We start from the raw sequence: 17,808 nt of genomic DNA on the forward strand, positions 1-17,808 counted from the left end.
GAAAATGTCTTCAGAAACTGTTTTTAAGTTTTATTTATTTTTTTTAAAGGTTATTACATCAATTGACAAGACTTTTTTTATATAACTTCTTTAAAATTATCTTTTTTATTTTTAGCTTTATATAAATTAACTTTAATTTATAAAATATTTGATTTCATTCTTTTCATGTAAGTTCTTTTAAAAAAATTTGTCCAAACAGACTTAATATAGTAGTATAAAAAAATTGATATAAAAATGTAACTACAATTAAATATTTTCACGAAATTAAAAAAATTAAATGAATTTAAACTATATTTTAATATTTTTTAGACAAAGATGAGACCACTGCTCTGGCGTAACGTGTGGGAACTTCCGAATTGAACTGTCTGGTTCAGAGGCTGCCACGTCAATACAAAACAAAAACAAACAGTGTTCTTGCCTTTCACGACTTATTGTTTATAGTTTTAACGAAATTGATTATTCGTTCAGTTTCAATATAATTAATTTAAAAAATTTGAGTTAGACTTAAATTTTATTTTTTAATTATTGAAAAAATATTTATATAAAAATTTATTTTCAAAAGACTATTCGACGAAAATTTAGTCAGAATGAGATCTTAATATATATAAAAGAGTAATTATAAGTTTCAGTGTCGATGAAATACATACATATTTTATAGAGTCTCGAGGCTCTATCTGATTTATGTAGTAAAGACATGTTTATAGTATTTACAAATAGTTTGTTAATACTATTATTTTTAATTTTTATAAAATATATATTAAAATGTATTAACTTATTACAACATTTACGTAATATTTTAATAAAAAAATTTAATAAAATATGTGAGTGTTATTTTATTAAATAAGTGAATTTATATTTAAAAAGAAAAATATAAATATAATGTAATTAGTCCAATTTACTCTTGTGAACGATTTTATTTTTATGTTTTTGAAATATCAACGATGCATTCATATTTAAGTGTATTATTTATATTAACTTTACTATTATTAAAATAACACATATATTTAAATACTTTCTATAATAATAATGTGCTCTTATACTAAAAGTATGTAGAACAGTAAGTGAAAAATTGTATTCTGGAATGAAGATATATCTCCTTTGGTCAGTTATAAATTCTTTGAAGATGAATTCTGGTGGCGATGTGTAAGTATTAAATAATAACTTATTTGTAGTAGTTTTCTTTATAATTAAATTAGTACGAATACTTATTATTAGTAATAACATAATTATGAGTAAGGAGTAGAAATTATATTTCTTTGTTAAATAGTTATATTTATATGTACTTGGGTATTCGTAAATGGGTTAGACATAGCATCATAACAGGTTGGATCGGACATTGATATTGTGATACTCGAACTTGACACATATGCAAAAAACGTACTCTTCGATTTTTTTTAACCCACAGATATCTATTGGATATCCGTTTTCAACCCACCAATATTTAAAAAAAATTATTTTATGATTTTTATAAAAAAGGGCGTGCTTCGATTATTTTATGCCACCCACTCCCTCGTCGTTGCTGCTTCTCCCAAATGCCACAGAAACTCGTTCCCCAAAATTCCCTCCCGGAAAACTCCTTCCCCTCCTCCCTCCCCTGACAACGTCGTCGTTTGGAACCAAATCCTTTGATTGCCTCAACAGGCAAAACTCTAACCTCACGGCTTTGAACCCTCACACGACGTTTCCAAGTTCAATTCTTACAAAAACAACTTGGATCTCCCGATTCACTAACTGTTCCAAATCGCCAAGGCGACGAAGTCGGTTCTCCAGCTTGGCCTTGATATAGGCGACGACACCGGATCATTTGCCGCCGCCATGAAACCACGAAACGTGACGATGGTGACCACAACGATGAACGTCGCGGTGCCGAACAACAAGGTCGTGGCACTGTGGGGAATAATGTCGTTGCACCTGCCACTATTCTATGGAGTGGTGGATCTGGTGCAGTATGGGCGTGCCATGAACCGTGGATCTCGGTGACAATGTTGTAGTTTCTACCGTTTGATGCTGATAGGGTGCTGAGGGGTGGATGGTACCTTTGGGTGGATAACTTTTTCAGCAAATAGGTGGATCTTGAGACTATTGCAAGGCAGAGAGAGTGAATAAGAAAAAATAATGAGATTTAGGGTTTGTTTTTTCTTTAACGACAAAGAGAGAATAAGTAAGAAAACTGGGACAAAATTGTAATTTTATTTTTCAAACAGGTAACGAGGATATGGATAGTGTGATACCCGAACCCGACATATTAACAACCAAGTATTAAAATATTCGTTATCCGTTACTCGCGGATACCTCTTACCCACGGATACTAAATATTCGAAATGAATTTTAATGTGATTATCCACAAATACATATTTTTTTTTCCAAAGTTTAGGTATAAACACTAAGAAAAGACTACTTTTTCTTACCTACACACTTTCAACTTTATTAAACTTATTTGACTTATTATGTACTTAATTTGGTTCTATTATAGTTAAGTATTACTAATGTTTCCAAAATTTCACGAGTGCATAGATGTTTACAAGGGTATCATTTAGGCATTCTCATATGAAATTATGTTCTATTGATCTTGATATCTCTAAAATTATATTCTATTTTGTTAGTTCATTCAATTGTTTTTTTTTTTTGTTTTTTAAGGCTCTAATCCTAAAAGTCTCATGTGAATGGGATTAGGACATTATTTAGATGGGACTACTTTTAATATTAATTTATCTCAACTTTTCATATCATTCATTTATATATATATATATATATATATATATATATATATATATATATATATATATATATATATATATATATATATATATATATTTTGTTTCAAGTTATACTATTAGTTATTATATTTTAAATATATTATTACAATATTTAAAAAAATAATTTTATATTTATAAACTTTTATATATGCTTATCATTATATATAAATCATAACTTTAATATAAATATTAATAAAATATTTAACATTACTAATATATCATTTATGTCATTTGTATACATATAAAATTATATATTTTATTATAAATTTATTATATTTAAGTCAATATTTTTATATTATATTTATTATTATTTTATTAAATGAATATATAGTTATTGATTATAATTTATTTATTTATTTTTATACTTTTTTTATAAAGTAAATTTTATAATACTTAATAAAATAATATGTAATATACTGTGATAAATTTTTAAACACCATAAAAGAACTATGAAGTATAGTTAAAATATAAAAATATTAAATCAATTCTAACAAAATTCACATTAATTTTTTTTTATAATTACTAAATTATATATATATATATATATATATTGATTATTAAAAAAAATAAATAATTGATAAAATTTAAGTATAAATTTAAATCATATATTATAAAGAAAAGAAAATAAAAAGTGAAAAAGATTTTAAAGTAAAAAATGAAAAAAAATTACTTAAATTAAAAGTCTAAACTCATTCACAAAATTCGCGTCTCTTGCCGAAAGAGTTCTAAATTATAGTTTTATTTAGGATTAAATATGTTTTTGATCCCTTAACTTTCAGCGAAAATTGGAATTAGTCCCTCTTCAAAACTTTGGACTAATTTAGTCCCCAAACTTTAGAAATGTGTGAATTTAGTCCTTTTAACCAAATTTTGTTAACTTTATTTGATGTTTTAAACACATTTTCCAGTAAACATTAAAGCAAAAATGTGTCAAACGATGTAAACAACTCAAATACTATCATGAAACGCACTTGAAACATCAAATAAACCTAACAAAATTTAGTTAAAAGGACTAAATTCACACATTTCTAAAGTTTAGGGACTAAATTAGGCCAAAGTTTTGAAGAGGGACTAATTCCAATTTTCGCTAAAAGTTAAGGGATCAAAAACATATTTAACCCTTTTATTTAAACCACCTAAAATAACATTAAGAATTCTATTTTCAAAATCTAAATTTTGAACATAATAAAAATCGTGTTGTAAATATAATGTTTATTGTGTTATTTCTGAAATTAAGAATGATTTCTGTGTCATTAATAAAAAATTCCCGTTAACGGATTATTTTAATTACATGAAATTTTCATTTAATATTTTATTTTTGAGTTGTGTAAAGAAGAAATATAATTAGAATAAAAATATGCCCGGAATTATTCAAGTTTCTTGACTTATCTAAAATAGTACTATTTTTGTTATTTTATATATTGTCACTGCGTGAGAAAACTGCACTTCAATGTTGTCATTTCATTGTTCACTGAATTTGAACATCCTAGAAACAAGCAGACCCTTCACCCATTCCTATTCTCGCTTCTTCCCTATGTCATCGCCGGTGGCCACCGCGGTCCACGCCGCCGCGCCCTACGATCGCGCGAAAGCGGTGAAGGAGTTCGACGAAACCAAGGTCGGAGTCAAAGGTTTGATCGATTCGGGAATCAAGGTCATCCCCCCTATCTTCGTTCACCCGCCAGAAACCCTAGCGGAGCTGAAGCGCGGGGCAGAACCCGGTTCCGCTCCAGAAATTCCTACGGTGGACCTGGCCGCCGTGCAGGAGTCGCGTGCCGCCGTGGTCGAGCAGATCCGGCAGGCGGCGAGCACGGTGGGGTTCTTCCAGGTTGTCAACCACGGCGTCCCGGAAGAGTTACTCCGGCGAACTCTAGCGGCGGTGAAGGCGTTCCACGAGCAGCCCGCGGAAAAGAGGGTGCCGGTGTACCGTAGGGAGATCGGGAAGGGTGTATCGTACATTTCAAACGTGGATCTCTTCCAATCAAAAGCTGCCAGCTGGCGCGACACAATCCAGGTAACTAACATAATTTTACAATCCTAAATTATATACGCATTGAATTTTAATGTTTACGGGAGTTTTTAGCTTAGATTCTAAAAACGAAAACCCTTCTAATCATAATTCACCACACATAACAAATTAATGATAATTATCGTAAACATTATATTAAAACTATTTTTATTAGTTAGCAATATATATGGTATCTTCATCCCTATCGAGCTAAGTTACGTAATAGAAAAGTATTAGGACTTGTGTTCCTTGGGCCACTTGGTTGAAATTATGTTTTTTTATTCATAAAATAAATCATGTTGAGGGAAGAATAGTACAACAAGGAATTTCGGTGATAATTAAATAATTTTTATTAATATTAACAAAATTAGGTTATCGGTTATGAAACACAATAATCATGCAATTTTTAATAGGCTAAATTACAATTTATTTTTTTAATTGTTTGTTTGTGATTTTAGTCTCTTTATTTTGTATTTAATCTTCCGTCAGTAAAAACTTTCAAATTTGTTCTAATTTAAAATTTATATATGTTTTATTTTGGGCCCTAAGTTTAATATATTTATTTAAAGTTCACTGAGAACTGTCATAATCTATTTAATTAAAATATAAAAAAAAGTGTATACAATTGAATTAAAGTTACAAAGTTTTTAGGAAACGAGAACTATGTCACAAAAAAAAATTGAGACCGAAATCACGTATGAAAAATTTAACCTTTTTACAAGCTTGAAAGAACTCGTTGATATTCGGTGTTTATTTATTATAACTTTTTGTCTAAAACATTTAAATAGTGGATAGCCACCCAAACTATTTTCTTTTTAAACTTTAAATAAATTTTATAATTTTTTGGAAAACTGTAAAATTTGTGGGGATATGAAAATAAATTAATTGTAGGCTTAATATCATTTTTGGTCCCAATTTTTGTTCATTATATTTGATTTGGTCCTAATTTTTTTTGGTTCAATTTGTGCTCAATTTAGTCCTTTTTACAAACGCGTGAACAGTCATGCAATCAATGACACATCATCCTTAACACATCATCATCATCTCCTACCTCCAGAAACCCTAATTTCTCCCTACACAAAAATCCTAGCCACCACATAACCCTAACCGTCGTCGTCACGCTCACGATTAGTCACCATCTTCACACCTCCATCATCTTCTCCATCCAACAACTACCCAGAAACACCACCCATGGCCACCTACCAGCACCTTCATTGGTGTCAACCGTGCATCCAAAAACAACCACTACAAAACCCATTATTGCAAATCAAATGAACTCAAAACAAAAACACAAATTCATGGAAAAAGATCAAGAAAGGACCACCCTTAATCGTGATCACCAAAACCAACATCCTTCCAAAAAACAAGTTAGATACATAATCCAAAAGAAAATTCCAAGTTCAGAAACCCTAACATTTCCAATTTGAACCTTCACCCCCCACTTCGCAAAACCCAAAACAAAATCCCTAACCACTCATAAAACAGAGAAGAATCAAGAATTCTCCAAATCACTGATGTTCTTCCCAATCTTGGAGATTTCTCTTTCAAACCACGATCAACACTTCAGACCTCAAAACCCTTAATTAATTTTCAAAAGAAAAACCCTAATATCTTAAATAGAATTTCAGAAATAATAAATTCATCTCACTACCTTTTAAGGACTTCACGTTAGGAACTAAATGACATTTCACTTTCTGAGTGCATATCTGAACATTTGTTCGTTAAGGATTTAAATGTTATTTGTAAAAAAACTAAATTAAACACAAATTATTATCTTTAGAACTAAATTTAAAAAAAAAAATTAAGTCCAAATTGAACATAATGAACACAAATTGTAACAAAAATTGCTATTAAGCCTGAAATCATAGCACGAAAGTATTGAAAAATTATGAGTTTTGATTTTTATTTTGCAGATAAGGATGGCCCCCACAGCAGCTGACTCTAGCGAGATTCCCGAGGTGTGCAGAGAAGATGTGCTGGAATGGGATAAGGAAGTGGTGCGTGTTTCACGTGAGTTGTACGAGTTGCTGAGTGAGGGGCTGGGATTGGGTGCGGAGAGGCTCAATGAGATGGGATTGTGGGAAGGAAGAGTTATGGTGGGGCATTATTACCCGTTTTGCCCTCAGCCTGATCTAACGGTGGGGCTTAATTCGCATGCTGATCCAGGGGGTCTTACGGTGTTGCTGCAGGACCACATTGGGGGGTTGCAGGTTGAGACGGAACAGGGGTGGATCCATGTCAAGCCTCAGCCCCAAGCCCTGGTTATTAACATTGGAGATTTCCTTCAGGTATCGTAATAATAATAATAATTAATAACAATAACAATAGTATATTAAATAATTATTAAGTATATTAATATTTATTAAACCATCTTTTTAATTATGTATTTATTTTAACTTGATTATAATAAAATCTTAGTATGTTTATAGGAGATAAGTATATTTCGGTTTATTAATCTTGAGTGTAATAATTATTTTTTGATATAGTTTGAAATCTTATCTATTATTACAAAATCACTGTAAGAAATTTGTTTATTAAATTTGAAGGTGTAGAAGGTTATATATATGCAGGGATTCCTTTCTCTGATATTCATGATTTTGTGTCAGATAATTTCTAACGAAGCATACAAGAGTGCTCATCATCGAGTGTTAGCCAATCATTCTGATGAGGCAAGAGTGTCAGTTGCTGTTTTCCTGAACCCAAGTGATAGGGAGAGAGTTTTTGGACCATTGCCGGAGCTGACATCAGAAGAGAAACCAGCCCTTTATAGGGACTTCACCTTCAATGAATTTATGACCAGGTTCTTCAAGAAAGAGTTGGATGGTAAATCATTGACCAATTTCTTCAGGAAGTCATGAACACACACACCTACCACCCTATTTCTGTTTATATATGTCAATGTTAAAAACTTTTTAACTACTTATTTCAAAAAGTTCATTAATCTGATATGATGCTGTTTTATGCTATTTGTTTCTGAATTAAAGGTTAGACGTGGTTGATGAATTGAACCATAGTTCTTTCTCCCTCAGTTCACCATATATAATGTTTTCTTGTTCACTTGGTACCTAGGTCTCTTAGTCTCCTTATGTCTTAGCCTTTCAGCTTTTTGGCCTCTTGGTCTCTCATCTTCTCAACCTCTCAGCCCTTTGGTCTCTTGGCCTCTTATTATAAATACATCCTCAACCTCACGACACTCTCTCATCCCACATGTATGAGAAATCATAACGCTTAATATAATTAAATAGGATTAGGCACAAAACAAAGTCTAAATCACGATATCTTGGACTCTCCTTAACCACCTAAAGGGAAAAAAATCCAATAAAAAATGTTATAAATAAGTAAATATCCAAGGTAAAGGATGAGTTTTTCTCTAAACTAGATACTCGTCCAAGAACAAACTATTGATACAATACGAACTGAAGCGTTGAAGTATCATTACAGTCACCTCACCACCCAAAACTAACAACTGAGACTGAAAAGACGAAAACTAGTTGTCCGAAGGCAAAGACAGACGATGGAAAAAATCACATCCTGTTGGTTTTATAAAGTCTAGTTGTCCTTGTAAGAACAAATATAATTTAATTTTTTTAAAAAAACTTTTTAAAACACATGAATCACATTTTTGAAATAAGTTTTCTAAAACAAAATTTTCATAATATTTTTTGGAATGAGTTTTTATAAATTTTTAACAAGTTTTCCGTAATATTTGTTTTAGAATGAGTTTTTCAAAACGAGATTTTGTTTGCAATACATTCTATTGAATATAGTGAAAAATTATATATTGGATTAATCTTTCTTGTGTTGAATATATATATATAGAATAATCTATTTATAATAGAAAAAATATGGACTAAGTTCAAAAAACAAATAAAAATAATAACTAATTAACTAAAAATAAAAGATAAAGATAAGATAAAAATAATATATTAAACACTCCTCCTCAAACTGGTACATATCGTATGTATCAAGCTTGTTACAATTGTAAGCCCCCGAAAAGACTTAGTGAAAATATTTGCTAACTGATCACTTGAATTAACGAACTCAGTCTTGATATCTCTAGATACAATCTTTTTTCTAATGAAATGACATTCAATCTCAATGTGTTTGATCTTGTCATGAAAGACATTATTAGAACTAATATGAAGAGCAACTTGATTGTCACATATAAGCGTCAATTAAGTGATATCTCCACATTGTAACTCTCTAAGAAATTACTTATGCCAAACAAATTCACAAGGGATTGAGGCTATAGTTCTATATTATGTTTCTGCACTAGATCTTGTCGCAACACTCTATTTCTTGTTTTTCCTAGAGATCAAGTTACCATCAATGGAGACACAATATCCGGATGTAGACCTTCTATAGAAGGAGATTTTACCTAATCAACATCTGAATAACAAACCACTTTTGTATGGTTGTTAGAACCATATAACATCCTCTTTTAGATCCTTTAATGTATTTTAATATACGGATAATTGCATTCTAATGATCTTCTCCCGGGGAATTAAGGAATTTGCTTACCACACTAATGACGAAAAAAATGTCAAGAGGAGTAACTGTAAGATAATTCAATTTTTCAACTAGTTTTCTATATTTCTCTAGGGGTCTGACATAGGCTTACCCTATTTTGGTAGAAGTTTAGTGTTAGGATCTATGAGTGTGTCAACATATTTTGAATTCATCAACCCAATTTCCTTCAAAATATCTAATGCATACTTCCTTTGAGATATAACAATACCATTGTTGGATTGTGCAACCTCAATACCCAAGAAATATCTAAGTTTGTCAAGATCTTTGATCTGAAAATGGTTGCAAAGACATTATTTTATCTAAGAGATACCATATCTATCACAACTGGTAAGAACGATGTCATTAACATATACTATCAAGTAGACACATTCAACACTTAAGTGATGATAAAAGACTGAATGATTTGCTTCACACCGAGTCATACCAAATTGTTGAACAATGTTACTAAATTTTCTAAACCAGGTCCTAGGAGACTGTTTTAGGCCATATTAGGATTTGCAAAGACAACATGATTTTTGAAGTAGTTGTTAAACACTCGAAATTGTAAATGATTTTAAACAATAAATTCTTTTCACGCGCTATTAAGAACAATCGCTATAGTGTTTATAAGAAATTTCTTTTAATGAATAATTGTTTAGTATGGGAAGCTTTTGTATTCAAAACTAATATGCAACTGCAGGTTTTATAAGAGAAGCATTGAGACAAAAGTAAACAATAAATGCACAGATACTTTTATACTGGTCCATTCCAACTGAGCTACGTCTAGTCTCCTCTATTTAAAGGGTTCCACTATAATCTTCAACAAGATTACAACTGAATATTCTCAACACTCTTGATATCCCTAGGCACTCTTGATATCCCTTGATACTCTGCCTAGTTAAGTTTAACCCACTCTTGGATGTGCAGTATTCTTCATCACTCCTGGTATCCATAATCAATGAATAACTCTTGGTACCCTAGACTAGTTGAGTTTCAGCCACTCCTGGTACTAGACCATCCTAGTATCCTCTCATACGCTGCCTAGATTTTCTTAACTCGCCTGAGTTATACAACAAGTGTTTTAATTCTCTTCAGAATTGTAATAAACTAATTGGTTACAAGTTGTTTAGACGATTACTCTCTTCAGAGATGATATGTGTTCAATACAATATAGTCTATAGACTCGCTAGGTGTTTCTTTCTTTTCTCTTTTCTCTCTTCTTATAACAGTAAACAAATATTACAATGAAGTTTGAGAGTATTGCTTGACTTTTTCTCTTTCTCTTGTCATATATTCTCTTTGAGCTTGGGCTTCTCTGTGCTTTTCTTCTAAACGTTTTTCGTAAGATGATATTTTTATTATAAGTTATCTTCTTGATTCTTTTTTTGAATGCTCTTCTGTTTAAAGGCTAAAAATATTGTTAGACTGAGCTCTTTCATCTTGAATATTGTGTCTTCACACAATACTTACTCACAAATCTATCTTTCAAAATCTCTTTCAACTGTAAATTATCTAAAACAAACACAACCTTAGAAAGAAAAGAGTACGAACAATTTTAAATTCTTAATTTTTAAGTAAAATTTGAAATTTTATAATTTTAAATAATCAAATTTATCTCATAAATTTTTAAAATGTCAATATGTTGAAAAGAAAAATTCTATTCACATCATATATTTTATGATAAAACATTTCAAATTTTTATAAAATTAAATTTCCTTTTAAAACTTCAGTAATTCAAGTATAAAAAATAAATCTAACATTCTAATTGTATATCAATGTTTTTATGTGGAAACAGTTTCAGCCATATTGATTCTCATCAAAGATAAGGGTAATTTATAATACAACTGAATGTGAACTTAATATTTCTACTTGCATTTATCATCAAAGGTCAAGAAGGTATTTATAACCCTTATTTACAAAAGATTAGTTTGAAAATACTGAAAAACAGCAATAAACCCTAATCATAACTCCGTAAAAAGTTATTACAATCAACATATCCTTACAGCACAAATTATAAAGAGCCTCTCAAATATTTTACATATTTTCTGGAACTTAAAACTTTCATGCTTCTCTCAAATATAAAAACATATGATTAAAGCCCTCTTTCTAAACGAATAACTAAAGTGTATGTCATTGTCATCGAGTGTACGTCATTGTCATCGATTACTATTCTAGAATCCTACCTTTCAATCTTCCCTTTTCCGAACCATTCGTCCATTTCTTCATCATCAGCACTCTGATGAGTGGCAGAACAAAACTCATCATCAGTACTGTGGTTATCTGAAGAACAAAACTCATCATCATCAGTTTCACTTTGCCACGGAGGCCTTCTCCACTGATTTGGCAACTCAGTCTTGTGTTCTTCTCTCCTTTGTACCTCAGACAGCTGAGTCTTACCTCCAACAATAGGAAAATCTATAAATTCAGAAGGGTCAATAGATTTATTTACGAGCTTGTGATTTTCACTCTTGTCCTCTACAAATCTCCACATATGTGAACCTATGTTCCTATTCTTTCTTTCACCACTTCTATTACCCTGATGTGCACTAGAACCAAATTTGCCAATCTTATGGTGATTTATGTCTTCTTGCTGAGGTTGAAGAGAATAATTTGAAGCCCTTGATACTATAGGCCGTCTGTGGTCACATTTCAGGCAAACCATGTTTCTTCTGAAATTGATGTAATTGCACCTACATAAACAGGAACCAGTCAGTTCAATAGCAAGTAAATAAAAAAAAAAAGAAAACTGTTCATTTGGAACAGTAACTGAAACAAAATAACAGTAAGGTTAAAAGGAGCCCACGAGTCACATTCCCATTCACCAGGATTAAGGTGACGATTGGAAGCCCTCTCTTTGCATTGCAAACATCTTGTATTCTTTGCAAAATTGAGGAAATTGCATCTGCGAAATCCCAAATTGATTTTAATTTTAAATTGAATACCAGTGCTAAACAAACCTACATGATACTAGAATTTGGATTATCTAATGATTTCTTTTTTGTGTTTTGTTTTACTGTGCCTTTAAAATACATCGATGTAAACGTATTTTAATGTTTTAAAATATATTAAAAATCTTTTTAATATACCAACAGTAATGTATTTTAAAATGCACACCAAAGGACAACACAAAAAAACTCAACAAAGAAACTGGACTCTATTAACAGTCATTACATATTGCATATCCAGTCTCCCTTCTTCAAAGGTAAGTGATTGTTATCCTGCTTCAATTGCCTGATTTTTTCCTCAAAGAGGCAGTCACAGCGCAAGCACCTGATGTTTCTAGCAAAGTTCATGAAGTCGCATCTGCCCAATGAAAGATGAAAAGGGAAACATAAACAAGTGCAACAGAAACTTGTATATGATTTAATACAATGAATAATTAGTAGATGGAAACAAAGCTCTACTTCGGGCAAAGCCAGTCCCCTTGCTTCATCATTGCAACATCTATTTTGCCCTTGCCTAGCTGATTGGAATGAACATGTCCCGTGACAACCTCTGTGCTGTCTGGAAAATTAGAATTTTCCTCTTTGGTACTGTGCTCTACTATTTCTTTCAGCAGTCTTCTCACAGAATCTTCTACCCTTTTAGTAAGACACGGTTTGTTATCCACTGAACCAGTAATTGGGTCAAGGCCATAGGTCAATATAATACGCATAACATCCACTGTTCTCCCACCTTCATCTTCACGTGCCTTCACGAATGCCCTTTCACAGTCCCCCCTCAAATTGCAGGAACTGCATACCTGATTGAATCACGGGAACATAAAAATTATAGTTATTGGTTAAATGTAAAGAATCTGTTTTGGATATAGAAAAGAAAGACATTTGTAAAGTATACCACAAACAAAAGCAAATGATAGTAGAAATTAAGTCATTACTTACACTTCCCTCATCAATACCCACATATGCTCTGAGACGCTTTCCTGAGTTGACCACTTTCCTATCTAAGCTCGGACATCCAAGTGCCACAGTAACTCCTATATCTTTTCGTGACAGGAATCTGAGTAAAACCATTAGAAAAATAAGTTCATGTGAAAATTTTTTTGCACTACAAAAAGAAGGAATTAAAAACAAAATCTTGTGCATGTATTAATATTGCCACATAAACGGTAAGAAAACTTTATTGACTCTAATCTATAGCATGGAACTAACATTTACTCTCTCTCTTACATTATACAACTTACAAACTTAATTCCAGATATGAGGTCTCCATCTGCAGCTATGTAATTCTAAACCATGCTCATAGATACCTAGCATGGTTGGAAGAAAACCCTCTCATCTTTTCTCATGTCCTAAACCAACTCATTTAGACGTGGCGTTATCCTCTGACTCCTTTAAACAGATTCCTGTATCTGATATTATAATGTTTTTTGAAAAACTTCCCATAGCATCAAATATCTAACACAAAAAAAAAAAATTAAAATCATGCCTAGGTTCATATTCATTTGGATGTTCTAAATGACATTGTAGTGCTCCTCAACAATAAATTTCCACATGTTTGTCAAACAAAAATAATATCAATTTTGCAATGCAGTTTTCTGCAGTAAGAAAAACTAACTACCACATCAATTTCATTCATTACCTACTTCTACATGATTTCTTGTTCTCATATTATGTTTTTTGTTCAATCAGGAGGGAAACCTAGCATTCATGAAAAAGTACACCTTCATAGCATTAACGATAACCAATTTTATCCTCAGAGCATCCTAACCTTGCATGTCTTTTTTCCTCCTTTAACTCACATACACATCCAGCACCAACTGAAATTTTCAAGAATTCAGTGTGACAATGGTTCAATACACGTTAGCTCACCCAGTCCCCTTCTGCACTCCCAGTTCTTATGCACCAAAAGAAATAGTAACATTATAGCGATGAAGGTTATTTAAAGTGTGATCAGAATGGGGAAAGTCCAATTTGTTATCACGACAACAAAAACCTTATTCAACCAGTTGAAATCTGCCACATGAATTGACTACTATACCATTAAACTCGGTTACAGACCAAGTTACGAGATTTGTTAACTGAAACTAATTAGTTAGCATCAGTAATAAGTATCATCTTATAAGTTCATTTATCTTATCGAATATGACCAAGGTCACCATTCATATATAACTATTAAAATATGTTTTACAATAACTGGCAAAACAGAATTAGGCAGATATATGATATATTTATTATTAGAGAGGAATCATTAATAGTGTTAGATTTATCAATTTCCCCTCAACACTACCTAACAAAATAACCAGATCTTAGGCAGCTCACCACCACATAGCCTCCACCCAATAACGAAAATATTATTAGACAGTCACTGCATATTGTGTATCAAACTATACAGAACTAAAGCTTGTGTGTCATAAGCAGGTTTTGAACGAGTACAAACCAATATAGGAAATAACAAACACTTTCTAGGTTCTCAACAGCAATTAAACTTGTCACTCACAAGCAATGCGTGCACGGATGTTGTGATAAACCTAAGATGACTTAAAACATAAACTAACTCCAGAATACTGTGTATGACTAGGAGGATGCATAATCATTGTACCATCAAAGCATAATTTAAATTTGTCCAGTAAGTTGACCAAACATAATTCCACCACTAAATTATTATATTCATAACTTCCCAAAAAGAAAAATACATAAACAGACGGCAGCACAAGAACTTCAGCTGTGATAAGTAGCAAAAGTAAAAACAGAGAATCACAATTGAGCTAGAACATCAAGGCTTTTGTGGCCTCCGCAATCCTATTGCAGCCAACTCAGCCCCAATATCAAGGATTACAAATTCAAAATTTGCAAAAATCAAAAATCACAACTGCAAGCACCATTAAAAACCCCGCATGGACTGCCCTCAGCAACTCAAATGCCACGTCCAGCTAGTTTTATACTAGTAGCATAACAGACACCGCATAGGATAACAATTCCACCAATTACAAAATCTTAGCAGTATACAGTCTGTCAGAATTTTAAACTCAAACACCTTGCAAGCATAACCTAAATATCACAGCCAAACTTTTCCCAAACATAACAATATAATTAAACACCCCAACTAAAAATAGAGAGTATATTACATTTTTTGTTTTGTTTTGTGAAACCCTCCAGCATCCTTATTAGTTAGCATTATCCAAATTATAATAAACAATCAACCCAAAGACCACTGCTTTACCTTAAAATATGAAAGTGATCTCTACCGAAATTGAGGCACGCGGTTCGAATGGCATTGCAATCTTTGGCGCCCAAAGCAGTGTTGCGAAACACGTTTCCCTCATCGTGAAGAAAGTGTCCCTTGTGGAGCAACCATTTGATGAGTTGGACCCATTCGGGCCAAGGATGCGAAATCTGAAGCGAGGGATCTTCTTCGATTGTCCTTCTCCTCTCAGGGTTTTCCTCCACGCAGGTGCCACTGTGAAACAGCGAAGAAGGTGAGGAGCAGAGCAACGTGGGACCCGAACGTCGGCTACAACAACGTTTCCAAAGGTTTCGGAGCATACTATGGTTCTCACACTCACACCAGCTTCACTTTGGTTCCATATACTCTTCCAAAACTGGGTTGTATCCTAACCGTCAAAATAGATTCAAACCTTTATCAAATTAGAGACGGGTTTCAACAAGATTGGGTTAAAAAAAAAAAATAAATTTGATGCGAGGTTGATGAGTTGGGTTTACTTACCAATCCATTTATTATTTTTATTAAAATTAAATTAATTATTTAAATTCTGTTTTTTTTATTAAAATCAAATTAAGTAAATTAATTAATTTTTATTTCGTAGTAGAGCTTTTGTAGTATTATTTTATGTTTGATAGCTTAAAATATATAATAATAGAGTTCTTTTATTTTATTTTATTTTTATATCAATTGATCCAATTATTATTGTTTCAATTTGATCTATCAAAGTAATATGTTATAAGAATCTCAGAAGAAGAAGATGAAAAAAAGTTAAGTAAACCAGTGAATCTGACCGAATTATCCGTTTTGACAGTTCTAATTCTAACTATCACATTTTAAAAAAGTTTTAATATTTTGTCCATTTAATATATGTATTTTATACTTATTTTTTCTATAATTTTTCTTTTTCGTAATAGTAAATTTTATTATTTTAATTCAGAAAATCTCTTTTTAATAATTTCTTTTACAACTTTTTTATAACAACGTCTGATTGCTCCATTTTAAATTTACAGATCAATAAAATAATAACACTTATTATCAAAAAATTATTAAAAAAAATTGTTAAAATATCATTTTCGATTTAATTCTATTGTTACTATTCTTCATCAAATAATAATATGATGCGCGAAATGTGCTACTATTTGAGTTAGGAAATTTCCTCCTCATAGAAAATGTATAAATATTAGTGATAAAGAATCTATAAATAGTAGAAAGTGACCTTCGTAGACCTTATATAATTGTAATTGTAATTAAGTTTTAGTCTTAGTTCATTTTAGGGTTTAAATGTATTAGTGTTCATCTAAACTTAGGTTTAAGATTTTTCAAACACATTACAAACTCTTACAGCTGGCATCAATTTAGTGTTGACAACATGAAATTATATCAACACTTATTCAACCAGTAATATATAATTTCAAAAATTTAAATTGAGAAAAAACATATAAATTAAAGTACAGAATCATAGTCTTACATATCAAAATTAACATAAGTAAGTTCTGCCCATATGATAAAAACCAAGAACATAAAAACATTGAAAGTAAATTGTTAATCAGTACAAAAACACAAATGTTCTTTAAATTACAAAAGTCACTTCTCAATTTTAACATTTCTTCTCAACATCTTCGATGGTGAATTCTCGTTCAGCAAAGAATTTTCAAAATCTCTCTTAAAGGAATGCACAATCATATCTATGTTGTTAAACTTTCAAGATGAGTATCAGCTGATTCTTCAGTAAAGTTGGTCAACAAATCCTGAAAAACAACATTAAAAATTGATTGAGTACATACAAAGTGGTTGAAATAATGATTCCGTAACGTTGAAATACCTCTACAATGCTATCACAGGACATATAATTTGTTTAGTTTGTAGACTTCTCTCCACTTTCAAAATATACATAATTGAAATTAACATTGAATAAGAATAAATAACTTGTTCAAAATAACCAAAATATCAAAACATTTTTGTCATGCAAACCTTTTTAACTCTAAATGATTGATCAAATATGGAAGAGTGGTTCTTGCACTCAACTTTGAAAATATAAATCTTATCAATGAGGCCTTTAAACTCTTTAGGCATATGGCCGGAAGCGGTATTTTAAAAACCAAACATTATTTAAGTCATTCAAAAAGATATTGTCAAAATACAAAACATGGATTCAAAAAGATATTGTCAAAGGGTAATAATTAAACTTGGCAATTAAATAGTCAGTGTCCAACCCATGGTAGAAAAAATGGATGTGTGTAGCGTTTGTTTTTGGGACTAAGTTATAGCCAACTAAAATAACTTTCATTCGAAATTGAAAGTTTATTTTATAACGGTGATGTGTTGTTCTATAACAACTACCATTACATGAAACACTAAATGATTGATTAA

At 31.3% G+C, this 17,808-nt stretch overlaps 2 protein-coding genes across 3 annotated transcripts; one reads left to right on the top strand and one right to left on the bottom strand.

Annotated features, from left to right (window-relative positions):
• Positions 1 to 4,186: 4,186 nt before the first annotated feature.
• LOC108335656 (1-aminocyclopropane-1-carboxylate oxidase homolog 4) lies at positions 4,187 to 7,730 on the top strand. Its single transcript, XM_017571727.2, has 3 exons — positions 4,187 to 4,770; positions 6,678 to 7,052; positions 7,371 to 7,730. Exons 1-3 carry the CDS (start codon positions 4,207 to 4,209, stop codon positions 7,620 to 7,622), a joined length of 1,191 nt encoding a protein of 396 aa, XP_017427216.1. The 5' UTR covers positions 4,187 to 4,206; the 3' UTR covers positions 7,623 to 7,730.
• Positions 7,731 to 11,216: 3,486 nt separating this feature from the next.
• Positions 11,217 to 15,881, bottom strand: LOC108335655 (zinc finger protein VAR3, chloroplastic). 2 transcript variants are annotated; one of them, XM_017571725.2, is made up of 6 exons: positions 15,436 to 15,880; positions 13,155 to 13,272; positions 12,678 to 13,015; positions 12,445 to 12,576; positions 12,077 to 12,175; positions 11,217 to 11,963 (listed from the first exon to the last, which is right to left on the bottom strand). In XM_017571725.2, exons 1-6 carry the CDS (start codon positions 15,756 to 15,758, stop codon positions 11,453 to 11,455), a joined length of 1,521 nt encoding a protein of 506 aa, XP_017427214.1. In that variant the 5' UTR covers positions 15,759 to 15,880; the 3' UTR covers positions 11,217 to 11,452. The 2 variants fall into 2 exon arrangements, with proteins under 2 accessions (XP_017427214.1, XP_017427215.1); XM_017571726.2 differs by lacking the exon at positions 12,077 to 12,175 and having other exon boundaries at positions 15,436 to 15,881.
• Between the last annotated feature and the right edge of the window lie 1,927 nt (positions 15,882 to 17,808).

The sequence above is a fragment of the Vigna angularis genome, chromosome 10 (genome assembly GCF_016808095.1).
Source record: "Vigna angularis cultivar LongXiaoDou No.4 chromosome 10, ASM1680809v1, whole genome shotgun sequence".
NCBI classification, from domain to species: domain Eukaryota; kingdom Viridiplantae; phylum Streptophyta; class Magnoliopsida; order Fabales; family Fabaceae; genus Vigna; species Vigna angularis.

Bases quoted from the DNA above. Each gene is read 5' to 3' on its own strand.
- LOC108335656 (XM_017571727.2), top strand. From the start codon at position 4,207: ATGTTGTCATTTCATTGTTCACTGAATTTGAACATCCTAGAAACAAGC. The intron at 4,771-6,677 runs GTAACTAACATA...TTTATTTTGCAG, and splicing joins GCTGGCGCGACACAATCCAG to ATAAGGATGGCCCCCACAGC. The intron at 7,053-7,370 runs GTATCGTAATAA...ATTTTGTGTCAG, and splicing joins ACATTGGAGATTTCCTTCAG to ATAATTTCTAACGAAGCATA.
- LOC108335655 (XM_017571725.2), bottom strand. From the start codon at position 15,758: ATGCTCCGAAACCTTTGGAAACGTTGTTGTAGCCGACGTTCGGGTCCC. The intron at 13,016-13,154 runs GTAAGTAATGAC...TGATTCAATCAG, and splicing joins TGGGTATTGATGAGGGAAGT to GTATGCAGTTCCTGCAATTT. The intron at 12,176-12,444 runs GTAATGACTGTT...GGGATTTCGCAG, and splicing joins GGAGACTGGATATGCAATAT to ATGCAATTTCCTCAATTTTG.